The sequence below is a fragment of the Mustela nigripes genome, chromosome 5 (assembly GCF_022355385.1).
Source record: "Mustela nigripes isolate SB6536 chromosome 5, MUSNIG.SB6536, whole genome shotgun sequence".
NCBI classification, from domain to species: domain Eukaryota; kingdom Metazoa; phylum Chordata; class Mammalia; order Carnivora; family Mustelidae; genus Mustela; species Mustela nigripes.
This window is the reverse complement of record NC_081561.1, coordinates 131351761-131379550: the sequence shown is the minus strand read 5'-3', so window position 1 is coordinate 131379550 and position 27790 is coordinate 131351761. Positions and strand designations below refer to the sequence as shown.

Here is a 27790-nt window from a genome sequence, read left to right as displayed (position 1 = left end):
GTCCCACCTCCCCTCGGCCTCCGGAGGTGGTTTGGCTGCCCCCTCCCCCTCCCCAGTGTCGCGAGTTGGCGCCGCTGCCACCCCCCGCTCCGAGCTCTCGGCCCCTCGGCCGGGCGGTACCGAGTCCTCCCGGCGTCCCCTCCTCTCCTCCCTCCGGCCAGCCCTTCCCTGCGGGACTGCCACCCCCACCTTCGCTCCAGCCCTTTTCTCTCCCCGCCGAGCCGCGGCGGCCGCAGCAGCAGCAGCAGGAGGAGGAGCCGGAGCCGGGAGGCGGCGGTGGCCGGGGAGCCCATGGCGTACAGTCAGGGAGGCGGCAAGAAGAAAGTCTGCTACTACTATGATGGTGAGCGGCCCGGCCAGCAGGAGGCTGGGTGGGCAGGGCTGGGGGTCCAGGCCCGAAGCCGCGCCGGGTTCCGCGGCCGCCGACGCGAGTGGGCGCCGGTGCTGAGGGGTGGGAAGGAGGAGGGACCGGCGTCTGGCCGCCTCTTAACCCATTCCCGACCCGACGCCATCCGGGGGAGCCCCTCCGCGGCGAGCGGCCCCCGCGGGTTCTGCGGCGGGAGCCAGGTGGACGCCCCCTTTTCTGTCCTGCCGCTCTGCTCCTGCAGTACGGTCCGCCGCCCCGCGGGCGGCCGCCTGTGGGACGGTGCCGGCCTACCCCGTCTTCGTGGAGGCGGCCAAGGGGATGGCCTGCCGGCTCTCTTTGCTTGCCACTTGCGGGGGCGGAGGTGCGGGGTGCCCTGCTTCGGCTCCGACCCCTCCCCCTCCCCCCCCGAATCAAAATATCTACCCCGGCCCGGACTTCACACAAAGCCCCGCGGCCGCGGGCGCCCCGCCCCCAGCCCCCTCTTCCCCCTCCCCCGCCCCGTCACCGCTCGCTCCCGCCCCGCCCCTCCCTTCCTCTCGGTCTCGGGCTGGCCGGCGGCCTCGGCTCCTTTCTCCGCCTCCCGCTTCAGCCGGGACCCCTCGAGCGGATCGGTCCTGGCGAGTAGTTACCGAGGGTCGGGGCCTCCGTCCGCCTTGGGACACACGGACTCTGCCGTTTCGCCCGGGCTCCATCACTCTCCTTTGTTCGCCGGGTTCTTTGAGCGCCACTTTCTCAGGATTCAAATGAAAAGGCTTCACTTCCTCGATTAAAAAAAAAAAAAAATGGGGTTTTCGAGTTTGAGGTAGTTCGTCTTCGCGGGAAATGGGACGGTGTTGGGGAAACGCGGAGCCGTGAGTGCTTGTGTTGCAGAGCAGACTGGATGGGTTCTGGCTTGCCTCTGTGAGAGGCGGTTACCACCCACTTCTTTGTGGCTCTTTGTTCGATCAGGAAATAGACCCTACTTTGGAGGTTTAGGGGAGCATGGGCATCTTGTTTGTGAAAGCTGTTCCTAGGTGTTGGGAGTTTTGGTGTAGGAAAACTTCAAGGAGTAATGCAGCAGTACTGAATAATCAGGTAAGCTGGAGCTTGCGGTGCAGAAATTATGAGAGAATGTAATTCTAGGGGTTCTCTGATTTGAAAGTTGAGCAGTAACATTAAATCTCTTGAATCCTGTTTCCTGTGGAAATGCAGTAGTAACCTGTTTTTGCAGATTTCTCAAAGACATTAATTTGGTAAATAGTTTTTACTGGGTTACTCTCGAGAGAAGGATTTCGAATATTTTTCTAAGAACCTAGGCTCAGTGACCTGCAAGTCCTATTTGGTCTGTTTGAAGCAATACGCATCTTGAAAGATGTTTCCTGCATATGGTGTATTATCTCTATATTACAAAACCTTGGGTAGAGGTCTAGGTCAGAGTAAGTCTGATTTTAATTTGAAAATGGCCATACCATATTACTTCACTTAACAAAGATGAATCTTTTAATGCCTGACTATAAAATGAGCACCTGTGTCATTTGTGGAAGAACTTAAATTCATACAGAAGAAATCTGAATTGTTTGGTATTTAATGGCGGTACTAAATAGTTAACAGCTATATTTTTAAAATATCTTATGAGAGCACTACATATATGTGTAATACAAATCGCAATTATGCCGTCCTGGAGGACTAAAGAGTACATTTTAATTTAATATGAATTATATTTGGTAAAGTCATTCTTTTAAGTTCTCATGCATATTTTGAGACAATGGTAAAATCCAATCCCTGCATTCCCTGACCAAATTGAAAAGTAAATAACTGTATGTTTGAGTTAATTTTTTAAAAAGATGCTGTTCCTAATGTTTAGAGACTTGTTCTTGTCGGGTTGGGGTAAAAGAGAAAGGTTTGAAAAGTTGGGGAGGTTGGTGCCAGGGCTCTTCCTACAGCTGTTGGTTGCTATTGATAGTGATAGGCTCTGATGAAGTAAGCTGCTTGTAACTTCTTGTTACCAGACTTGAATTGTAGAACCCAGGGGTACACTTATGTAGCAGTTTTATGAATAGCTGTTTGTTTCTGGGCCTCTTTATGATGAGTCTTTGCTGAGGGAATGGAATGCCTAGGGCAGGAAATGTACTTGATAGGTAGAGTGGAAATATCCAGGTCCAGTGATTGTCACTTAATACTTTATTCTAGACCATTCAGATACTTTATTGATGGCCAGCACTAAATCTTCCATTGGAAATCTTTCACTAGGTTATATGCCTTTTGTCTAAGGCTCATGCCTCATTTTCAGAATGGAATTTTTAGTTGCTTTCATTTGGACTATTCTTTGGGTTTCGGGGGGCTAAAAAAACCGTTTTGTAGAAATTATTAAATGGGTTGGGTATCATTATTGCCAGTTATTAGTATGTGATAGTATATATACTAAACTTTGAACAATTCTAAAAGCTTACATTTTCATTACTTAAAAAACCCTATTTTGTCATCTTAAAAAGGTAGTGGTATTTTTTTTTTCTTTTTGGCGGGGGTGGGGAGGAGTAGATGTAAGTAAAGCAGTTTCTGCACCAAAGAAATCGGAGATTTGAAGGTAAACTGTGGATTGGGTTAGAACTAAAAATCTGTTAGCCTAGGGCGCCTGGGTGACTCAGTTGGTTAAGTGGCTGCCTTCCCCTCAGTACAGGATCCCAGGGTCCTGGGATCGAGTCCCACCCACATCTGGCTCCCTGCTCAGCAGGGAGCCTGCTTTTCCCTCTGCCTGCCTCTTCCTCTGCTGTACTTTCTGTCAAATAAATAAATAAAATCTTTTTAAAAAGTAAAAATAAAAACCTGCTAGCTTACTAAATTATTTTGTTTTAGCTTGATAAAGTAGGAAAAAGAAAGATAAATACAGGAATGAAATAGTGGGTTCTATAACCATAGGAGTTCTACCTTTAGGCTTAGTGAGACCATTAGGCACACTCTTGGCAACACAGACTATTTAGCAAATGAAAGGAACGTCTAAAGACATGTATTCTTCTCTGCGTGCTTTAACAGTGTTCAGTATTAAACTTTTTAGATGACTGGAATGCTGGTTCCAGATGAACCTTCAGGCATTGATGGATGAGGAAGTATACTTAAATCTTTGAGGAAAGTAAGAGAAGTTCACTTTTCTTACTGTAGATATTTAACCCATACCCCCACAAAGTTTTCAAAAATTTAGTTCTAAATCTTGGTCATCTTTTATATATTGCATGATTATTGGTACTCTGTAAAATGATATGCCTAGTGGCTGAGATACCTTCTGACTATATGTTGTGAATTCTGTACTTAAATGTAAGTAGCAAACCAACTGTGTTAGTCCCGTATTACAGTACTCAAAATTGTATTTTATCTAGGGGGCGCCTGGGTGGAGTAGTCCCTTAAGTGTCAGACTCCTGAATTCAGCTCAGGTCGTGATCCTCAGGGCCTTGATGGAGCCCTGCGTCTGGCTCTGTGCTTATTAGCACAAAGAGTCTGCTGGAGATTATCCCTCTCCCTCTGGCCCTTGCCTTGCTCCTTCTCTCGTGTGCTCTCTCACACATAAATAAAATCTTTATTAAAAAATAATTTATAATATTTTATCTAGAAATGTTAAGTGTACTTTATTTTGAATTAAGCTTTAGGCCAATCACATTTAGTGCCTATTTTATAATGTATACAACATAATAGGGCTGTATATAAACATAATTTATATAATTGTACAGATACTGCTCTGTGCTTTTGTTTTTTCCTCTTTCGATAGGGTGCATCAAAATGTTTGGAAACCAGTGGTGCAGTGAAAAACTCTGAATACTATCCAAAGAATATAAAAGTTACCAAGATCATGCCTCCCAGTATACCCGTAGTTTAGGAGATTATAAGAATTTATTTGGCAGCCCAACTAATTGACAGATTTTCCTAGACCTTTATTTGTAACAGCGGTGCCAGTCTTTTGGTAGATAGCCTTTAATAAAATTGCTTGTGTTCTTAGCTGTAGTGTAAATATCATCCATAAAATAGGTAATCATTTCTTCCAAAATAGGTAATCAGCAAAGCAGAGTGCTGAATGACTTACAGCAGCAGTTTATAAATACCAGAATTTTTAAGATTTTATTTATTTGAGAGAGAGAGTGCGAGCAAGCGAGGCGGAAGGAGCAGAGGGAGAGGGACAAGCAGACTCCGCACTGAGCACGGAGTCCTTTGTGCCAGTAGTCTTAATCACACATCATTGTTTAAACATAGTAGGGTGTAATCCTCAAATAAAACAGCTTTTCTTATATTTGGATCCTCTTTCCTAGCTATACTTCACTACTCATTTCCTTCAGATTTCACCTAATCAGACTTTTTTCCTGTTACCTTAATGCTGATTATTGCTTTTCTCCTTACCACTTGTACTTTTACCCTATTTCTAACACGAAAATTTTGTCCTCTTCACTAGCATATAAGTTTGAGGACAGAGTCTGTTTTGCTTACATCTATATCTCTACCATCTAAGTAAAAATTAAAGATTTTTTGAATTATTGGTAAATAAATGATTTATACCTTATCTTTATGGATCGAGCACTTTTATATAACACTCTTCTGCTTACAACCACTCTGAGTTACAGACAGGTTAGGATCAGTGGCATTTTGTCTGTTTTATAGATGAAAATAGATTAGTATTCCTGTTTGACCTCAGTCCACTCCTTATCCTCTACCATACTGACTAGTTTTAATGTCCAAGAAGAGGTCAGTATCTTGCATTTAAGATTTTTCTTCTTTCTTTTGGTGACACAAAAGCGGAACACCTTCCACTGATACAAAAAAGAAGTATTAAGTAATTCTTTCTTTTTCCTAACAAAAACTTGTAAATGCTTCAGTTGACAATTGCTTAAGGAAATAGATGGAACTGGTAACCTCTTAGGGAATGATAATAGCATTGAAAGACAGATGAGATCAGATTTAGAAGTTAAAGTATAAAGGGGCACCTGGGTGACTCGGTTGATTTTGTCTGCCTTCAAGTGTCTGCCTTGTGGCTCAGGGTCCTGGGATCAAGTCCCACATTGGGCTCCCTGCTCAGCGGAGAGCCTGCTTTTCCCTCTCCCTCACCCCTGCTTGTGCTTTCTCTTGCTCTCTCTCAAATAAAGAAAATATTTTTTAAAAAGTCAAAAGTATAAGGATGTTTGTACTGGCTAATAAGACTTATTCCTCTCTAATTCAATAAGTTAGTTTATACTTGGTCATGAAATCAACTTCGGGTTTATCTTTGAGGAAAGTAAGTAGGGCTTAAAGTCCTTACTGTGTGCCAGCTAGACAAAAGATTATTTAAGTCCTAAGAAGGAAATCAACTGTATGCTAGATAGAAGAGTGGGGGGCCTTGTAGTGTGTTCAAGACAAGGAAGGCCTGAAGGAAGAGAATGGGCCAGCCTTAAAAGAGTTGTCCTGTAAGATACTGCAACTACAAAGGCCACGTAGTTAGGATTTGGCACATTAAACAAAAAGGAAGACATGGAGGAACAGTGGGATGCTAGGCTAAGGAAAGGGCCAGATCACAAAGACTTTGTAGTAAGAGATTTGAACTTGGTTCAGGGAGTAGAAAACAACTGAAGGATTTTGAAATAGACTCCGGTGGAGAAAGGATGGTGAAGAGTGATGAATGGAAGGCCGAAAGCAAGAACTGAACGCATGTTGGTCCGCATAGAATACAGTGGTGTTGTGGCTAACAGAAATTGGCACACTGAGGCGAGGTTTTGGGAGTACAACAGATAGAACTTGCTGATGGATTAGAAATGGAGCTGGAGGTGGTTGATGGTGGTACAGTATAAAGGGTGAACAACTCTTCTAAGTTTATGGATTGAAGAGTTAGGTGGCTTATTGCAGAGAAGAGGATTTTTAGGGCATCACGCTTGTTCACTGACTAATCCAGCACCTAATAGTGTGTGGCGCACAACAGTCTCTTAATTTGTTAAATGAATGAATGAACGTGAGAAACTTCTGATATTTAAAGGTTGGTGCAGAGTGGCTATGCAGTAGGAATACAGTCCAGGACAGTGGCGTTAAGGAAGCCAGTGGACTTCTAGTGTTTAAGCTAGTAGTGGACTAAGTAAGTAGTTTGTGGAAGGTAAAAATAATACTATAGCTTTTTCTTGCTTCCTTTGTTTTTTTGTTGTTGTTGTTGTTTGTTTTGTTTTTTTTCCCCCTGGATAATTTTTGTAGCCTGCTTATCTTTTCAGGGGAAAGTCACATTTTACAATCTTAAAATTCAGAATTATCTGAAAATGGGAAGAAAAATCTAACTCATTTGGAATCAAAAGCTTAATCTGAATTAATATTTATAGTCTTTATTCTGCTGTGAATATTCACACACTTTTGCTGCAAAAACATTAATGTTTGATTATAGAACCCTGTGCAGACCCCAGGATACCACATAATATACAGCAGATGTAACATACTACATTTATAAAACCTGGGGGAAAAAACCTAAATAAACTACATCTAGTCCCAAGTACTTTGGATAAGAGAGTATAGACCTTAGTAGCCATTTCATTCTGATAGCTTCTTTTGAAGAGTGAGCAATTTCTAAAATTTTGCAGGTACCTAATTCTCTATGGTAACTTCTTCACATTGAGAGTTAAAGTTTGTTATATTCAAGGAACCACTTTGCACAAATTTTTCCGGATGTATTTGCTTCCTTGGTAATGCATTCTTGTGTATTTTGATAAAAATCAAGATAACATTTAAAATGCCCAACTTATGTTACTAACCATTTAAATCATGAATGGAATGTGTAAGTTCTTAAACTAAGAAAAGAAATTTTATATTTAATAAGAAGTGGATAGCTACAAAGCAACTTGTAGAGAATTTTGAGATATGAAAATGTTGGGAGAGGTTTCTTTTATAACCCCCTTACATTTTGAGGGAATTCTTGATAAATGAAATAGCACTTATCTTTGGCTTGGACGCGTGTCATTTAGGAAATGCACATAGTTTTGATGGGCCTGGGACCCTTAATTATAGCAGAGAAACTTGTTGAAAACTATATATTTTCATACAAAATTTGAAGACTCAGTTGGTTTTAAAAAAAAGTGAGTTACTTTCATGAATTGAATAGGTAGTTTTCTTATATTCATTTTCTCTAAAATAACAAAGATCCTAAACCTTGATTAAAATATTTGTATTACATATTGCATCCTTTTCTTGCCAGGCTTTTCCTTTCTTTTTAGTGACTGAAAATGCCATTGCTTTCCTAGTATCTACTGCTTGCGATTATCTTCATTGCGCTGCGTGTGTTTGAATCTAGCTCTTCTGGCTTGCGAGTTAGGTTACTTCGGCAGTGTTCCCTGACTCAGCTATACCTCACCTTTCTTCACTACGGGAACAATAGTAATAATACCTACATCATAGGGTTAACTGAGAAGATAAATAGATAATACATGTAAAGTGCTTGGAATAGAATCTTCTAGTGAACACTCAGTAAATTTAACTACTGCAGTTGTCGTTCTTTTTTTTTTTTTTTAACAGTCTTGCAGAGAAATTCCAACTGTAGTCTCCCTTCTGTAGGTTATCATCTTTCATATTTTATTATTTGTGGCTTCCCACTGGATTCTCAGTATGTCTATAACTAGAAATTTGGTCTTAAAATGTAATAGATAGAGACATTCCCTATCTTACACAGAGGTATTTGGAAGTTCTGTGAAGACAGTTTCTTTATTCCAACTCTTGGGATTTCTTCTGGTAGTGATGGTAACTTAGAAATATCTCCCTGGCATTAAGTTGGGTACATGATGCCTTGTAATTCTAGTGGGCTTTCCATACCTTAAGAATTTGAAACCTAGCCTCTTTCAAGGAACTATGTGTAGTGCAGCCATGTAGAGAGGAGCTTTGCAGCCGATGCTCTTACAGTTCGCTTGTTTCACCCATAGCCTCTGGACTGTCCTAAATGCGGAGGAATGTTGCACCTCCCCTTAGCCCTGCTTAGCTACTTGTCCTAGTCTTGTCATTGTCTCTTGTTTTGAGAAAGGTGGCTTTCCCTTAAAATGGCTGTATGTATTGTTTTCAGAGGAGAATTTGTGTTGGAAATGAAGAATTAAGTAAATTAGTGGTAAACCAACAAACTCAAGCAGTGATGGTAAAAATAGGTAGGTTATGCAATAGGAATGTTTATCCTGGATTATTATCAAATATATGGAAGAGAGAGAAACAGTTTTTGAGTTCTCAGTTTCTATTAAACAAAAAAAGGGGTGTATTTAGGCAGGATTTTGAAAGATTTTTTTCTTATCCTGATGGTGGGGAGATGACATTCTTTTTTTTTTTTTTTTTTTTAATTTATTTACTTATTTGACAGAGACAGAGAGAGAGATCACAAGTAGGCAGAGAGGCAGGCTGGGGGCGGGGAGGCAGGTTCCCTGCCCAGCAAGTGCCTGATGTGGGGCTTGATCCCAGGATCCTGAGATCATGACCTGAGCCGAAGGCAGAGGCTTTAACGCACTGAACCACCCATGCGCCCTGGACCCCGGGAGATGACATTCTTTATACCTCGCTTTTATATCAACTTATGTTGGAATGATTAATATCAAGCCATTAAAATCGGGTTGACCTAATAAAATCGTGGAATTACTTAAAGACTAGAACTAATAACAATGGTGATTTCTAATTTAATACAGGTTGTTGCAAAAAGTGCTTGTTACGTTTAAAAAACAGTATATTTTTAAGGGTTTCCTTAATATTATTTTATAAAAACACAGGGTCATTACCTAAAAGTATTGATTTCTTGAAATTCGATAGATGAAAATTTGGTTTAAAACACTAGTATATAAGATGTCACAGAAAGATAGGCTGGCAGTTACAACTTTTAATCATGAAGAATGAGACAAATTATCCTTACTATCTTAAATGTCATGAGTGTGTCTTACCAGAGCAAAACTTTATTTAGGATCTGAGTTTCATTTGCCAAAAATTTCCTCTTATAGACCGTGATGGATGTGTAGAACATTTTAACCCCCATAATTCCAACTATAAAGAATTTCTGGGATGCCAGTAAATGTTCAAGAAACAATATTTGCGGGTGCCTGGGTGGCTCAGTGGGTTAAGCCGCTGCCTTCGGCTCAGGTCATGATCTCAGGGTCCTGGGATCGAGTCCCGCATCGGGCTCTCTGCTCAGTGGGGAGCCTGCTTCCTCCTCTCTCTCTCTGCCTGCCTCTCTGCCTACTTGTGATCTCCCTCTGTCAAATAAATAAATAAAATCTTTAAAAAAAAAAAAAAGAAAGAAACAATATTTGCTCTAAACTTTTTAAATAGCAACAGTGAAACTCAGAATTTACTTTAGGCATCTGAATTTGCTCATAAATATGGAAAAATTTATCAACTTAAAGTATCTAAAACTACTTTTGTAAGTGTCTATAGAGTATTTTATTAGGGTTAATATAAAATTTTGGTAAACTGAAAATCAGAAAAGCTTGCTTGCTTTAATTTATAAATAAACATACATTAATGGAGTTATTACATGTAAATGTGTACATAGTATTTTTGGTTTTCTAATACAGTTTGAAGGTTGAAAAATCTAAAATCATTTAAGGTTTTAAATCTTATTTAGATGGTAAGTGCCTTCTAATGATGGGTATACATAAATTTAGATTGTTAAGATTTCTTAACTGTATTGTTCAGTTTGTATTTTTTCTATTTTAGGTGATATTGGAAATTATTATTATGGACAGGGTCATCCCATGAAACCTCATAGAATCCGCATGACCCATAACTTGCTGCTAAATTATGGCTTATATAGAAAAATGGAAATATATGTGAGTATACCTTTTGATAAATACATAGCAGTGTTTTTTTTTTTTTCCCTTAATCTGCTTTGAAACTTGTTTGTTATTCCTTTTGAAGGGCATGTAGCACAGGATGTTTTCTAGAAGAAAACAGAAAATCCTCTTTTTGTTTTACTCTTCAGAGGAAACAGAGGGTGGGAGCTATGATCTGTCTGTCCCTCTTCCTCAACCATTTTTTGAAAAGTTTCTCATACCCCATCTTTTCACATTCTAGAGAACCAGCTCAGTTTAGCATACTAAAATATCTTTGTTAAAGTAGTGGTTGATCTGGCCGTGCTGCTGAAGAGTTGACCTGGGTAGTGATTACGAGAAAGAACTATGTAGAAAATTCTACAAATACTTATGGGCATATGGAACAGTGTGTTAGTGATCATGCACTGTACAGCTAACATTTAGGATACAACCGCCTTAAATGTTTTTGCACTGATGGAATTATATATTAACTTTGGGGTGGATAATGGATATTGGTGGAGAGACCTTAACCTTCCCTGTTTTGTTTTTTTGTTTGTTTTTTAAAACACAAGAGAAAGGACTTGAAGCAGTTAGCAATACTGGGTGTCAATGCGTTACTTTCTTTCAAATATAAACATTTACAGAAGAGGAGTTGGATAAATCTTCCTGCAAATCTGGGAGAAGTATGTCATAAATGAAATTGAACTCTTGGGAGCAAGAATAATTAGGATAGACAAAGGAAAGGAAGAGTGACTGTGGACAAAGACTTATAATTGAGAATGAATTTCATTCTCACTGGACATAGAACAGGTTTATGATGGGAAAAGTGAAAGTAGTTTCTGAACACAGATTCAACTTTGTAAGTGTTGACCAATTTCTACTAAAATAGTAGGAGTAATAGATAGTTGGAGTCAGACCTGTGTAATGCGTTTAAAGGAGTAGGAATTAGCTTTGGAATTGATTACTGTTTTCTAAAACACTTGTATAAATTTGGATTAGCTTTGGAATTTATTTTGTTCTGGCAGACCTAGTTCTTTTGAGAGGACTGTTAGGGGAAATCGTGTACTTTGTGTTGGTAACTCTGATATAACCAGTTATAGTTCCACAATTCTGACATATGTTTTTCTTCACAGAGGCCCCATAAAGCCACTGCTGAAGAAATGACAAAATACCACAGTGATGAGTACATCAAATTTCTACGTTCAATAAGACCAGATAACATGTCTGAGTATAGTAAGCAGATGCAGAGATGTACGTTTCTGTGTTAAAAGTATATATTAGTATTTATAAGTATAAATGAGTATTTTTAGAAGCATATAATTAGAGTTATCCAAATCTAGGTATCTAGGTATTCTGCCTGATCTAAAATACTTTTTTAAATTAGTTGTTGGTTTGAAAAGTCAGTGTAAAAATATTAAAGCTACTTTATCTTTAAAAAAATTTTTTTTAAAGATTTTATTTATTTATTTGACATATAAGAGAGAGTACAAGCAAAGGGAGCAGCAGGCAGTTCCTGCTGAGCAGGAAGCCTTGATGCAGGTTCGATCCCAGGACCCTGAGATCATGTCCTGAGCTGAAGGCAGACACTTAACCAACTGAGCTACCTATACCTAGGTGTGCCCCTCAGAGCTATTTTAAATAACAGAAAAAGGGGGGTGCTTGTGCTGCTCAATTGGTTAAGCGTCTGACTCTTGATTTCACCTCAGGTCATGATCCTCAGGGTCTTCAGATAGAGCCCTGCATCAGGCTCTGCACTCAGCACAGAGTCAACTTGAGATTTTTTTTCTTTCCCTCAAATAAATAAAGAAATAAAATCTTTAAAAAACAAAATCTACCTGAAGCCTATTGGTCTGCCAAACTGCCACAACGCTATTTGGATGTTCCTCTATTCTTTTGTTTTTGTCCCTTTTTAACTTTGGGGTAATGGATATTGGTGGGGAGACCTTACTCCCCTGCCTTTAAAAAAAAAAAAAAAAAAGTAATTATACTTCGATTGGCCTTAGCCTGTGTATATATTTCTCATCTTCTATTTGTTTGTGTGCTTTAGTTAATGTGGATTGTAATATATAATCTGTTCCTTCCCTTTGTGAGTGAAGCTTTTGATTTTCTTCTATATAGTATTCTCTTTTATATAGATAAAAAGTATTTTATTATTAGCAGTGGTTGGCTTGAAAGTGGAATGCAAAGTGTCATCCTAAAATGTTTGGAACAGAGTTTTTGAAAGCTGGATACTAAAGTTCATTCTCATCATGTTTCTGTTCTGTATAGTAAACTTCTATAGTCCTCAGTGATGATTTTTTTAAAAAGAACAATTTTAATAATACTAAAGTGTAGTTGCTAGACATTGTTAACATTTATAGAACTTTGTATGCATTTCTACTATAGATTATTTCATTTACTCAGTAAAATGCTATAATGTAAATAGAGCATATTATTTGTCCCTGGTTTTTTGATGGAGAATCAGGCTTAAATTAAAAGTTATAGGTAGATTGGGCAAATGAATTAACAGGATTGATTTACTACATAACTATATTAAGATTATGATTATATCTGAGCAGTAAGAAACTCAAATGCATTTGTTATATGCTAATAAATTATGAGTTTAAAATGCTATGTAATATAATTACCCTTATTTTTTAAAAGGTTATAATTGGGGGTGGGAAGAGGCTGAGAATGGGTCATGTATATAATAAGTCCATTTTATCCGGTCAGTACTAAGGAACTAAATATATTGCCATGTGTCAGGGATCTGTATGTATTGTTTCATTGTGCTTTATATACCCCTTCCTTCTATGTCTTGGCTGTTAACGAACCTAGTTAATTCTTACCGTCCTTTAAGATTGGGTAGGCAATCAGCTGCTTTATTTTTTTTAGTACTCATTAAAATACATTTCAAAGTTAATGGATGTTCTGTGCACTTAAAGATTTTTGAGAAAGTAAATCATAAAGGGATTAAACTTGCTTAAATTTTTTAGAATCCTGATTAATTTATTGTATATTTAAGGAGAAATGCCTAAAATGTAAGTGTATGTTTTAATTAAATAAATGCCTTTTATATTTTGATGGCTATTAATTTTTTTAGTAATAGAGCAAAGATGTTTTACAAATAATCCTGGTAAGATTTGGTGGTGGTGTTTCATACGTAACACTTTAATTACCTTGGGTAAAATGACAAATTATTTTTAAATATCAAAATTTAGATTTCTTCTATGATGTGTGTTCAGTGGTTGTATCAAATGTAAAAAGTGTTTGTAAGAAGTAGTTTTTGGAAGGAAACCTGTAATTCATAGAGTGGATTCTAACTGAAATCCGTCTTTCACAGTTAATGTTGGAGAGGATTGTCCAGTATTTGATGGACTCTTTGAGTTTTGTCAGCTCTCAACTGGTGGTTCAGTTGGTAAGTGTCCTGATTCAGTTCTAAAAGTTGATTTAAATTTGGTATATAACTTTTGGGTTATTTGTTTAAAGCAGAGCTTTCTAGTGGTAGTGGATTTTGGAAACAAAAAGTAGCCTGTGTGTTTATAGTAGTACAGTTGTCTTTAAAAATCCACGTTTGGGGCACGTCACAGGCTCAGCTGGTAGAGAACGTGACTTGATCTGGGAGTTGTGAGGTCAAGTCTCACGCTGGGCGTGGAGCACACTTTAAAAAAAATAAATAAATAAAAGTAGTTACCTTCTTTCTTTAAAAATAAATAAACCCCATGCTTTATGATCATAATGACTTGAACTTTTTGTTTCTTATTTCTGTTGTATTTTCACATAGAGATTTCTCTCTATATCTCTTCTAGCTACCAGTTTCTATATATACTCTCTTACTAAAATCAGAACACAGCTATAGGAATACATTTAAGAAAAAACTGTTGTCGGTGTCCAGATGATGAGCCTTATCTTTTTGTAATTTTAAACTCTTTTACTCGTACATGGCATTCTCTTTCCTATAGGGCTTTTGTCTAGTTGTATTGACTTTTTATTTTAAACTTCCGAGTCTGCCCTGTCTTGCCTTTTAGCTGGGGCTGTGAAGTTAAATCGACAACAAACTGATATGGCTGTTAACTGGGCTGGAGGGTTACATCATGCGAAGAAGTCAGAAGCATCCGGATTCTGTTACGTTAATGATATTGTACTTGCCATCCTTGAATTACTAAAGTAAGTTAATTTATGTTGATATTTTTCTTATGAAAAAGTTTTAATTAAAACCATAGAAATCTGTAACTTCTAAAAAATATCAAGGCAACATTGTAGGTTAAAAATAGTTCTGAGATGAGCCTTCTTCATTACAAACCATTGTAGAAATACAGGACATTTTCCCATTCCTTGGATTAATAAAGAGAAATGCATATACATGTTTAAAACCCCCATTAATATCCTTTTAAAAAAGACCAAAAATAGTTTGGAGATTTAGATTTTGAGTTACAGTTTCAACTAATGAAAGATGACAGGACCCTGAAAGTTTATGTCCTAACATTTTATAAGTTAACTTTTGAAGGCAAAAATTTGAAACCTTGTGTTAAAGGAAATTTGTTCAGGGAATGAGTCTAGCTAATTGCCTAGTTTCCACATGGAATGAGGCTTTGTTCTCTACTAACAGATGTAATTGTCTCTAAATAACTAAAGGAATTAGAGCTAAAGTTATCCTTGACTGCAGTTGGAGAGATCTCCATAGAGGGACTTAAAAATTCGGAAATTTACAGGGTTTTTTTGTTTGTTTTTGTTTGTTTGTTTTTTAACCATGATCAGTTGTAACATGTCTTAGCAGATGCCACTTCAGATTATAGTGAATTAGTTTTTTCTCAGTATCAAAATGTTCTTGCCTGTAGTAATTCCATGAACACTGTTTATAGAGGCTGCTTTTTCAGTCATTTAAAATTTGGAATTCAGTCCTCAGATAAAGAACTAAAATGTTTCAGTTAACTCATTCAGAGCCAAGGAAACCACTTGAAATGGTTTTTAATTCCCTGTTGATTTTGGTTCTTGTGTCTTCATCTATGGGCAGTGGTTTTGCTCACATGCTTATAGCTTTAAACAGGTTTTAATTTAATTTGTATAGACAAATTTCTTTAACTGGTATGAACAGTCATAATTTAATTGACTGTTGATAAGCCACTTAAAAACAAACCACTTGGTTGACTAACAGCTTTTTAAATTATTTTTGAGCTTTTTAAATTATTTTGAGAAGAAAATCTACTATAATGAGACAGTCTTTTTTCCCCATAACTTTGCTGAATGTTGCTTTCCTGTGAGTTGAGAATATTCTAATGAGTGCTTAGTTTGATAATGTCAGATTATATTATTTTCTTTTAACGTAGTGGTGGTATCATTATATAAAAAACACACAAAGCTCTGCCATTTAATTTAGTAACAAAATAATCCTCAGTTCACCATGCCATGAAAGTATGACATTCAGAGTTCATTTCATTTTCTCTGTTTGGACATGGGTATGTACTGGTAAAAAAAAATGTCACAGTCTAGTGATATACAGGATTCCTAAAACACATTTGAGCTATAACGGTATCACAACAATTTGTAGTGCTCCAGGCAGCACTAGGAAATGATGAGAGTACCAGATGTGGTTTCTGTCACAACTACTCTACTTTGCAGTTGAGAGCACAAAAGAAGCCATGGATAATTTGTAAACAAATAAACATGGCCATGTTTCAGTAACACTTTATGGACACTGGAATTTGCATTCCCTTGTCACATATGAAATATTCTTGTTTTAATTTTACTTTTCAGTGGTTTAAAAGCGTAAAAACTATTCTTAGCTTAAGGCTTTACAAAAAGACTTTGTTGGTCAGATTTGGGCTGTAAAATAGATCACCAACCATTGTTTTATAACACTGAAAATTTACTAGAGACATGTTTTAAAGTAATAATTCTCTAAGTACAGTATAATCTTTAGTTGTTAATATATAGAAACATGTAGTATGTTTTTAAAACTTGGAGAATTGGACAGATTTCAGAGGGAGAGTAAATACATTTTCTTACCTAGAGTGGGGCTGAAGGAAGGACTTGAAGAGCTAAGGGCCAAACTTCGAACTTTAGGTATTTGACTGATCTCTTAGGCTGGAAATAAAGAAAGGGGATAAACGTTTTGAAATGCAAGAGCTCAAAAATGGGTTTTCTGAACCCATGGTGGTTCTTTCATCTTTTAAAAACTTTTAGAAACTTAACTGATGGCATTGTTTTCAGGTATCATCAGAGAGTCTTATATATTGACATTGATATCCATCATGGTGATGGTGTTGAAGAAGCTTTTTATACAACAGATCGTGTAATGACGGTATCATTCCATAAATATGGGGAATACTTTCCCGGAACAGGAGACTTAAGGGTAAGACTGAATTTCTGTCTGAATAAGTATTGTGATATAAAAATTAGGAGAATGGAGGAAGCTAATAATCATATCTAAACTAATACTGTTCTTCAGTCATTCATTTGAAACTTGTATGCAGAATTGAGTCATTTTATATGCTATGTAACATTTGTTAGAATTCACGTTTGCTGACTATAAGCAAAAATTTAGTGAGAACTGAGAGAGCTTTCTCTTGCTCAGCCATAAATAATTTCTTTGGTTGAGTAATTATTTTTGAACATCCCTGAAGCACGAAGAAGTTTTTTTGATGTTTATTTGCATCTTTAAGACCTACTTGATAGTAGCCAGCATTGCTGTTGATGGTAAAAATTGGGGGAAGAAAATAACTCTTTATTTGGGTTCTTGCCCTCCTTCTGTGATGAGTCTTCATTTAATAGGCGTAATTTTAATCTCTTTTTCCTTAGGCTTCTGAAATTTGTAGTCTATATCATTTGGAGAGAGAAAGAATACCGTAACTTATCCTGCCTGCCTGTTACATTAAGTGCATTTATTTCTTTTATACTTCTGTTATCTTCTTCAGTTTAGTGCTTTTTTTAATCTTATGAATGTGAAAACCACTGGTCAAATCTTGTTTGTACAAAGTTCTGAAGCTTTTCGCTTTGCTGGTTTTTCTTAAACCAAACTACTTACATGTTGAAATTTAATCATAAATTTAAATAGTCGTCTTAAATTCAGCCTGGAATTTCTCCTATCATGACATTCAGTATTCTAAGTTATTTTATTAAGGTTCTTTTTCGTATCTGTGGTATGTAGTTCGAGCTATAGGACAACCAAATGAAAAGTGGCCTTATTATATGTGAGTTTTTTTATTTGACCACAAGATGGTGCTCTTTCAGTAAGAGTTGTGATGGTGAAATCTTTTTTTTACTTATAAATGGATGGAAGGTTGGTTGTTTTATTTGAGTTTAAATTATGTGGCTTTTAAAATTGCAAATATATATTTTCGGTTCCATGCCTTTTAGCTCCTTTAGTGCCTTTGCCTCTTGGTCTTAACTTTACATACAGTGATTCTTAGTGTATGACTTTCAAACTAGCAGTTACACTGGGAATATCCTGTCAGGCCTCTGAAACTGATTCTGCACACTAACGTTTGAGAACCACTACTCTAAACCGGTAGAATTCCTTGGTCTACAGCCATTGTACTCGGTGGAAATTCATTGAAGGCTCTTCCTAGTTTTAAGCTTATAGAAGGTCTCTTTTCAGTATAATCCTAATTAATGTCAGAATTAGTAAAACGTGGCCTCTGTTTTCATTTCTGACAATATTCTTAGGATTGATTGAAGTTGTTAGAAAGTATTGGAGAATAGGTGTTTTTTAAAGATTTCAGAATGATGTTGAATTTCTCTTTTACTCACTAAAGATTTTACACTTCTTGTGTGAAATGTCATCATAGTAATTTCCCTTTGGTTATTATAAAGGTGTCCCCAAAATTTTGTAAGGAAATCAACGTCAGTCATTATGCATGGAGTTATATTTGGAATTTCATAAAACTTTTGTGTATCTTTGATGTTAATTTAATAAACATCCTTTTTTTTTTTTTTTTTTTTTTTTTAAGATTTTACTTATTTATTTGACAGAGATCACAAGTAGGCAGTGAGGCAGGCAGAGAGAGAGGGGAGGAAGCAGGCTCCCCTCAGAGCAGAGAGCCTGATGCGGGGCTTGATCCCAGGACTCTGGGATCATGACCTGAGCTGAAGGCAGAGGCTTAACCCACTGAGCCACCCAGGTGCCCCTAAACATTCCCTTTTCTGCCTGCCAGTTCATTCGAAATTAGAAAAGAAAGCTACTTCGAGTTTAGGTCATTGTTAAAACTGCTTGGCTTTATTAGAGCAAGAGTCCTAAGGGAAAAAAGGGTATGATAAAAGTAGCAGTTAAGAGTAAGAACTAGAGGGGATAAATCTGAGTGCAACAAGGGCAACAGCTGAGGGGCCAGCTTTCGGCTGGAGTTGGAGGTGCTGATCAGCTTTCCGTATTCTGAAATCTTAATGTCAAAGTATATTCCACATTTAGTTTTTAGAGCAGGATTTTAGGGATTCACCATGCTTTAGTTTACCCACATCTGAATGTTTTTTTATTTAGGTATATATAAGCATTTAGATTACTTCAGGAAAAATTGTTGGGGGAGATAAGCTAACTCCACTTTTTCTTCATTGGAAGTTGGATCATGGAAACTCTAATATTGAAGGATAAATTGCTTTTTTAAAATGAATCAAACTCAGATCGTTATATGAGAGTTAAGGGGAGACATAAAAGCAGTAGTAGTCCTAAAGATTCCATGTTTACTGAGACATAATTTAAAACACATTAAGAATCAGTTACCACCAGTTCTTTGGTGTTATAGTTAAAGAACTATTTTGTCTCAATTTTTGTGCTATACCATTTCTTCTAGGAATTATGTGTGTGTACACTCAGGTACATTTACACACATCCATCTGCACATGCATACAATACAAATAGTATATATAGTGTGTGGGTGTATATATATTTTTTAAGTGTATATCTTGCTGAACCCAGCTCTCAGTTTCTTTTGTTGCTTTGGGAAGTGTTAATGCCTAGAGTGGTTTTAATTCAACAAGTAGAAACAAAATTTATTTCAAGCCCAATTAAAGAGCAGATTTTGGTGCTTTAGACTGCAGTTGTCAAAACTTGAGGGAAGTTGGAGCTTTTCTTTCATCATAAATAAACTTACACCAGAGCATGAGCCACAAGAAGGATTCTGCATTATAGAGACAATTACCCTGCATGATTCTTTTGCTCAGAGTATTTATTTTCTGCAGTTTTACTCATAACGTTGTCTTACATATTCTGTTCATGATTTATTTCTTGGTCTCATGTGTAATACTGCCTTTAATTGTTAAATTTCTTTCTCCCCAAAATAGCTGTTACAGATTAATTGGAATTGGTTCTGCTCAGCTTAATAAAACAATCCATTAATAATGGAATTTACACTTGCTCCTATATTTAAATTAAAAGAAGAATTCAGAATTGGATATTGTTACCTAGTTTTTTAATCTTGTAAAAAATTCCTTAATAAGCATGTCAGGCATTTTTACTATGAAATAGTCTCTAAGAGCTGTTTAATTGTATATTTTAGGATATTGGTGCAGGAAAAGGCAAATACTATGCTGTCAATTTTCCAATGAGAGATGGTATAGATGATGAGTCCTATGGGCAGATATTTAAGCCTGTAAGTATTTTTATTTTTAAAATCAAAATGGAGTTTTGTGAAATAATTTTACAGGTATTAACATTTGTTGTCTTGTACATAGATTATCTCAAAGGTGATGGAGATGTATCAGCCTAGTGCTGTGGTGCTACAGTGTGGTGCAGACTCACTCTCTGGTGATAGGCTTGGTTGCTTCAATCTGACAGTGAAAGGTAAGTGGTTTAATGGGTGATAGTCCCAGGAATATGTTTTCTTTTTTTTTTTCCTCTCTGAGAACTTCCCATTACAGTTAATTATAATTTTTTACCTCTACTATATTAACACAGAATCACACATTCTGTATTTTTTATTGGTTTTTGTCGGATGTATATATATGCATTTGGAATGCTGTTTCAGTTAATTAGGTTTTTTATTTTGTTGTTGAATTCATACGTGAATAGTTTTATAAAGCTTCTTGCAATCCCAGCCAAGGCAGCCATTTTCATTGTTTTTTGTTGCTCGTTTTGGTGTTTATCTTTCTCCAAATAACTTGCAAACTAACTTTATTTTTGTTTTTGTTTTTATTTTATTTTTAATCTCTGCTCCCAACATCATATAGGGCTCAAACTCAAAACCCTAAGATCAAGAGTTGCATGTTTCTCAGGGCATCTGTCTGGCTCAGGAGGCTGAGCATGCGACTCTCGATTTCAGCTCAGATCATGATCTCAGCCCTGGGATAGAGCCCTGCTCAGTCCTGAGGTAGAGCCCTGCGCTGGGCTCTATACTCAGCACGGAGTCTGCTTGAGATTCTCTCCCCTCCCCCAGTTCATGTTCTCTCTCAAATAAATAAATAAAATCTTCAAAAAAAAAAAAAAAAGTTGCATGCTTCTTCAACTGAGCCAACCAGGTGTCCCAGACTTTGTTACTTTCAGTTTTCGCATTGTATATTCAGTTCCTATCATGGAAGAAGAGGGATTTAGCTCTTTTTCACCACTTTGTCCCCAGTACTTGCATACACCCTTCAAGTATCTTCATTTTTATAGCTTAAATCTGGTAATTATACTAGAATTTTGGTGTGGCATTCAGTGTTTACAGTGTCATCAACATTAAAGCACTTTTCAGCTTATCAGATCTTTTATTGTATAAGTTGTTTTTCTTGTCTCACTTCTAGTTTTCTCTTTACTCATTATTAAATCACCAGTACAAGTTGAGTAAAACTTGTTGTTTGCATCCATTATCTTTTTAAAACTTGTCAAACTGTCAGAATATTTAGATTTGTTGTTACCCAAATCCTTTTTTTTTGACTCAGGTCATGCTAAATGTGTAGAAGTTGTGAAAACTTTTAATTTACCATTACTGATGCTTGGGGGAGGTGGATACACAATTCGTAATGTTGCTCGGTGTTGGACTTACGAGACTGCAGTTGCCCTTGATTGTGAGATTCCGAATGGTAAGTAGTCCTATTGTGCTGTCTGTATGGTACGAAACTGTCAGTGTATACAAATGGACAGATGAATGATTAGAGTAGATTCCAAACTATGTAAGTAGGAGAGCGGTCACTCTTGAAAGTTTTCTTAGGGACTGTTTCACAGCTTGAATCTGGATTTTGTGCATGGGTTTGTGTGAAATTGAGCTTTTAATATGTTGCTTTATTTCATTGTTTTTAATAGAATTGCCATATAATGATTACTTTGAGTATTTTGGCCCGGACTTCAAACTGCATATTAGTCCTTCAAACATGACAAACCAGAACACTCCAGAATATATGGAAAAGATAAAGTAAGAGATCACTGAATTGATTTGATAAACTTTTTATTTTTATTTTTACATATCAGATATTTCCTTTGTCTTTTTCAAAAGCATTTGAAACCGTAAGATCACTGGTTATTTTTTTCTGAGATAATGAAAATGTATGTGCTTCATAGCTCAAAAATACTTCCATTTTCTTTTAAAATGGATTTTTAAATTTCAAAGGGCACTGTAAATTGTATACTTTCTTGCCTTACTTGAGTAAAGTGAAAGTGAAATTTTTCTTTTCAAAACATTTGGTAAACTTTATCTCCAAGAGCAAAGTGTTTAGAGGGCTGTTGTACACACCAAGTTTGTGTCCTCTCTCTGTGACACAACTAGGTGTGTGATATTTGCAGGTTAATTTGCCTTTAGGCTTATATTTTCTTATCATTGAAATGAGGGATGAAATAGTACCTATGTTGAAAATTTTGAGTATTAGGTGAGTTAATGATAGTCTGTGAAGTATCTTGCTTTTATGTTATTATTTTAACTCACGGTTAAGTCAGATAAACGATGAAATTTTTGCTTAATGTTTCCTCTTACGTTTAAGAGAAACTTGAAAAATGAATTTTGTCTAACAAATTTGCATATGTAATTTAGACAGCGTTTATTTGAAAATTTACGCATGTTACCTCATGCACCTGGCGTCCAGATGCAAGCTATTCCAGAAGATGCTGTTCATGAAGACAGTGGAGATGAAGATGGAGAGGATCCAGACAAGAGAATTTCTAGTAAGATAATGCCTTGATGTGTACTGTTACATTCTTCTGATTTGTTAAAAATAGCCTTACAAATTAAGGTTTTGTTGGTCCAAGAACTTCACTATGGGTCATGTTCCATGAGGACACTATTATTGTTGTCCTTTTTCCCCATTTTTAATCTTACATAATTTGACTTTGTTTTGTTTTGTTTTTTTGTTAAGAGAGAGAGCACAAGCAGGGGGAGCTGTAGGCAGAGGGAGAGGGAGAAGCAGACTCCTCACAGAGCAGGGAGCCTAATGCAGGGTTCAGTCCCAGGACCCTGGTATCATGACCTGATCCAGAGACGGACACTTAACCCACAACCCACTGAGCCACCCAGGCACCCCTCTTGTATCTGAAAGCCTCATTTGAGTGTCAGTGTTTTTAGTTCATGTGACTATATATACAATCAAGGAGCACCTAGGTTCCTCAGTTGGTTAAGCGTCTGACTCTTGATAATGGCTCAGGTCATGATTACAGGGTCATGAGATCGAGCCCCGCATTAGACCCTGCACTGGTATTTGGGAATGAATTGGAAAATTATGCCATTTATCCAGTGAGAATGAGTTCAGTAACATTAAGCACCTTCTGATTGATTCTCTTGTCTCTCATTCCACTTAATATTGGTTGCTAGAGTTGTAGCATAATATGGTATATGTTGTGGTGTAGACCTTCTAACATACTTGGTATTAATGATATTTTTAATGTTACTGTCTACATCTCCTTTTAGCTCTGAAATAAATGGTCACTCTTTATATAAAGATAGTATCCCCCCCTCCTATTAGTAAAACATAGTTTTTGTCCCTCCAAATTTTTTTTGGTGAGCTCCCCAAGTGCTTTTCCTGTTTCTTTGAATTACTTCTTCCTAGATCAAATCTAAATTTTCATTTATTGAACAAACCATGCATTCAGTTCTAATCTTAGGATTATTAAGCATCTGTTACTTTTAGATGTGGAAATTGGTTGGTACATTTGTTTATGAATGTGTTACAGCAATTATAGAACCTGTGACTGACTGCCTTGTCAACTTTCATTAACATTTTTATATAATCAGTTAGAGCATCCGACAAACGAATAGCTTGTGATGAAGAGTTCTCAGACTCTGAGGATGAAGGAGAAGGAGGACGTAGAAATGTGGCTGATCACAAGAAAGGAGCAAAGAAAGCTAGAATTGAAGAAGACAAGAAAGAAACAGAGGACAAAAAAGCAGGTCAGATTTATTTTTCTGTAAAAGTATTTTAATTTCTGTAAAAGTTTTAAAAATGAGCTTCACTGCAATTTTTTAATGAAATCCTGAAGTCAATTGTGCAAGTATTAAAGGGTGATTATGACTTTTTTCCATGTGGTAAAGGGGCTTACCTTACCTGCTCTGTTAATGTTACTAGTCACATTTGCTCTTACAGTATAGAAAACCTTACTGTCTCTTGCTGACACAGCCATAGAACAGCAGACGTCACACTGTGGTACAGACTGGGTAAAGACACAGTGGTTACACATCCAGAGCTCAAATTCTAAGATAGTTTGTAACACACATCCAGAGCTCAAATTCTAAGGTAGTTTGTAACTACCTAACGTTTATTTGATAGGAATAAGACACAAGAAAAGAGTTATCCTTAGACCAGTTTCAACATGGTGAAAAAGCTGAGAGAGAGTAGGCTTTGCTCAGAAGTTTTGATGAAAACATAAAAACTCTGAGGAAAGACAGGGGGGTGGAAGCTGGGTTGGGGGGGGTATAATACTTTGATGCCATAACTTTAAAATGTTGGTAGCTTATCTTTTGACGAAATGATGCCTTAGGCAGTAAATTTACTACCAGAATCTCTTATCTCAGTTCCCAGAGTACTTATACATACTTTGGTCATTTTATTTAACATATATTACAATGCCTCAAAATAGGATTTTATGTACTTCCGTGCTAGGTTGAGCGGCTCGTGGTTAGGGAACACAGTAACTTAAGTATGTTCTTAATATTGGTGCGTTCCTTGACGGAATGGATACCTGATACCTGATACCTGTATACAAGTAATGGTGATAAACTTGAGTTTTGGTTGACTGTTAATTTTGACCCTATTGCATGTGGAAAACTGATAGGCCAGCATCCTTTTCCTTATATCTGTCAACACTGAAGTTTCATGAGTAAGCTGGCTGTCGTGTTCTTTTTTTTTTTTTTTTTTTTTTTTTTTTTTTGGGGTTTTTATTCCCCAGTTTTATTAGTAAGGTTGTTTTTGTTTTTTTTTTTTTTTTTTTTTTTTTTTTTTTTTACTAGAGAGGTTAGATTCCCCAGCACATCTGACACTGACACTTGCAGTTCGATTCTTTTACTCATGATTCACTCCTCTGTAGGCTACCTACCATTCTCTAACTTTTAAAACTCTAACTTTGAATGTATCACAATGATGGCTCCAGTCTGCTCTTAACGTACCGACTGACATCCAGAAATTCCACTTACGTTTGAGGTAAGGAGGGCTTAGCTTTAGCTCTATTGCTTTTCTAGTATTTTTCAATCTTTCACCATCAGTACATACTATTGTCATTTGTGAAGTTTCTTCTCATTTTAAAATTTTTTTAGCTTTTTTGTGCTTTTTTCCCCTCAAATGGGAAAGCACCTTCACTAGGGTGCTTCTTGTCTTCATTGCGCTTCTAGCGCTTCTTTTGATTTGGCTTAATGACCTTGTAGTGGATTGATCTCTTAGTAACTTTTACTGCTGATAATGATAATTTTTAAAAATTTGTTTTATGATGGGGTGCTTCTATAAGGTCTTCCATTTGTTTTAAATTGCCTTGTCTTACATAAAGAAATATTACTACAGAAAACTTTTAAAATCTGTAAATCAAAACCTATTGGGGCTGTTTCTTTTTTCTTCCTCCATTTCTCAGTTCCATTTTGGTACTTTGAATTACTAAGTTTACATATCCCAAGTTAAGGCAGTAGTCCAGAAAAAGTCATAGTATCCTTATTGTCACACACGTTTGTATTGTCAGAGCAGTCCCCTGAAATGTCTGTGTAGCATGTGTAATAACAGTGTTTTATAATCAAGGATCTTTCTTGTCAGGTCATTGCTTTAGAACTTTGGTTCATATGCTGCTTTTAAGAAATTCAGCACACGTGGGCTAATTTGTTTTAATAGTCTTGAGTTTGTAGTGTTCATATGACTATTTTATTGATTTTTATTAGAATTAAAAGCTTCAGGGTTAGAGGTGAATGGTGGAAGCAGTGGGATTTAGGCTCTACTGTGCCTCTGAGCTTATCTTCCCTACTTCTCCTGTCTCCTCACGGTACGGCATTCCCAGTGGCTTTCAGTTCTTCCTCCTAATCTGTTAGTTCTGTCTTAGGGTGCCTGGCTGGTCCAGTCTCTGTTGAGCGTCTGCCTTTGGCTTAGGTCATGATTCCAGGATCTCCCCTGCCTCTCTCCCTCTCTCTTTCTCTCTCATGAATAAGTAAATAAAATCTTTAAAAAAAATTCAGTCTTGCCTCAAAGTCCTTTTAAGTTTTTCCTTTTCTGTTCAGGATGCTTAATCCCTTTTCCCACCCAAAAGCTATTCATTTTTAGGACACCTCTCAGAGGTCTCTCTCTGTAATAGCCTTTCCCAGCCTCCCTCAGTGCTGTGCCTATGTCTGTAGGCTGAACTTCCCCACAACACAAGCCCAGCCGTAATACTGCAGCCTGAGTGAAACAGAACTTCAAAAGGGCAGGACCTCGGTTGTTACATTGACCTTTGAATCTAGCAAAGCTTCTGTAGTTACTGAATTCCTGAATACTGTTTATATATGACAGCTTTTTATATTGTAAGGAAAGTATATTTTTAAAATGTATATATTTTGTATTTTAAAATAGGCTTTAAACTCTTCCCAATTTTTGTTTTTAGATGTTAAGGAAGAAGATAAATCTAAGGACAGTAGTGGTGAAAAAACAGATACCAAAGGGTAAATTATATTCCTTATCTAGTGATTTTTATATACTATAAAAATAATACATTTACTTTGGGTGTATATTTTGGGAAGTGCTGGACTGAACTTGCTTGAGAGCATCAGTAAGTTGTATGTGGCGCTCTAAATTTTCGTCCATATTTGTGGGTAAGGTAATATATGCCATCTTAACCATCCAGTTTATTTGTTCATCTGTTACTTACGTAGTTTGCCTTAAAAAATGATAAAGACTATAATAATACTGTATAACTCAACATAAATTAGTTTGTACTCCTGTACGTAATGTATTTGAGACCTTTTGCTAGTAACTTCATGTGATCTTTTCATGGTTCTTTTAATTTCCATATATGAATTTTTTTAGTGTTGGGAGGTAGATAAATTTAAACATGGGGCTAGCATAACACAATTCATAATGCAGTTATGTTTAGCAAAATCATAATTCAGTTTTTTATAATCATAAAGCATAGAAATACTTGACCACGTATAATTTTGTGCCAGCCTTTATGGGATAACTTGGAATCGATTCTAAAAATCACTGGAAAGATTAAGGGAATCAGTACCCGCAAAACAAGGCATTATCATGTGTTTCTGGGCATGACCCTATAGAATTCTAATATTCTATGTTGCCTCTTTTAACAGAGCCAAATCAGAACAGCTCAGCAACCCTTGAATTTGAGTGTCTCACCAATTTCAGAAACCATAAAAGAGAAAGTATTGGGAAGAAAAATTTTTTCTTTTTGAAGACTTCTGGCTTCATTTTATACTACTTTGGCATGGACTGTATTTATTTTCAAAATGGCTTTTTTTTTGTTTTTGTTTTTCTTGGCAAGTTTTATTGTGAGTTTTCTAATTATGAAGCAAAATTTCTTTTCTCCACCATGCTTTATGTGATAGTATTTAAAATTGATGTGAGTTATTATGTCAAAAACTGATCTATTAAAGAAGTAATTGGCCTTTCTGAGCTGATTTTTTCCATCTTTTGTAATTATCTTTATTAAAAAATTGTACTTGGATTGTCTTTTGTCTGTTTATTACAACATGAAATCCTTTTTGGGGGGCTAATACCATGACTTTCTGTACAATTAGAATACATTAGGAGTGAAAGATAACTGATTACAACTTCAAGGTTATCCATTTACTGTTCAGGAAAGAGTATTTTACAGTACTTATTTCTTAATGCAATAGCAGTTCTGCTGTCTTGGTTTTTATAGTTTGGCCAGTCACCAGTGAAGATTGGCACCTCTTTATAGTAATTTATCTCTAAATTAATAATATTAGCAATGCGATTGAAATCAGGAATTATATTTGAGCTGAACCAAAGATTCCCAAAAACTGGAAATGAAAATTCTGAATTGAAAGAAGAAATCCTAATCGGAGAGGGAAACTGTCTTCCATACTGAGCAATATGTGACTTCGTTGCCATCCTCACTATGTACGAAGTAGAAAAGGAATTGTATGGTTGTGTTTGACCAGAATTTTCCTGTATTCATATTAACTCTGTCTAAAATAAAACCTATTTAGACAAAACCTGGTCCTTTTACTGCATTTTGCATAGCATTCAGGTTCCACTATTGCACACAAGTTTCCAAACCAAGGAAATAAGCAGTTTATTTTTCCGTTCATTGAGTATTTGTTCATTTTAATGCCTTGGATATCCAACTGAAGGTAATGGAAGAACGCCTGCAGCCACAGCCTGCATCCTTGGGGTAGGGAGC

The 27790-nt window shown here is 36.7% G+C and overlaps 1 protein-coding gene across 1 annotated transcript; it reads left to right on the top strand.

Moving 5' to 3' along the window:
- Nucleotides 1-18: 18 nt before the first annotated feature.
- Nucleotides 19-27088, top strand: HDAC2 (histone deacetylase 2). The gene is made up of 14 exons (XM_059401236.1): nt 19-343; nt 10004-10116; nt 11232-11349; nt 13421-13495; nt 14106-14244; nt 16288-16429; nt 19566-19658; nt 19741-19849; nt 20926-21066; nt 21287-21395; nt 22008-22138; nt 23202-23357; nt 26015-26072; nt 26715-27088. Exons 1-14 carry the CDS (start codon nt 292-294, stop codon nt 26743-26745), a joined length of 1467 nt encoding a protein of 488 aa, XP_059257219.1. The 5' UTR covers nt 19-291; the 3' UTR covers nt 26746-27088.
- The last annotated feature ends 702 nt before the right edge of the window (nt 27089-27790 follow it).

What these genes read in the sequence shown, in the direction of transcription:
- HDAC2 (XM_059401236.1), top strand. Translation starts at nt 292, where the DNA reads ATGGCGTACAGTCAGGGAGGCGGCAAGAAGAAAGTCTGCTACTACTAT. An exon ending in AGTCTGCTACTACTATGATG is followed by an intron (nt 344 to 10,003) that starts GTGAGCGGCCCG and finishes TTTCTATTTTAG; the next exon opens with GTGATATTGGAAATTATTAT. An exon ending in AACAGAGGACAAAAAAGCAG is followed by an intron (nt 23,358 to 26,014) that starts GTCAGATTTATT and finishes TTTTGTTTTTAG; the next exon opens with ATGTTAAGGAAGAAGATAAA.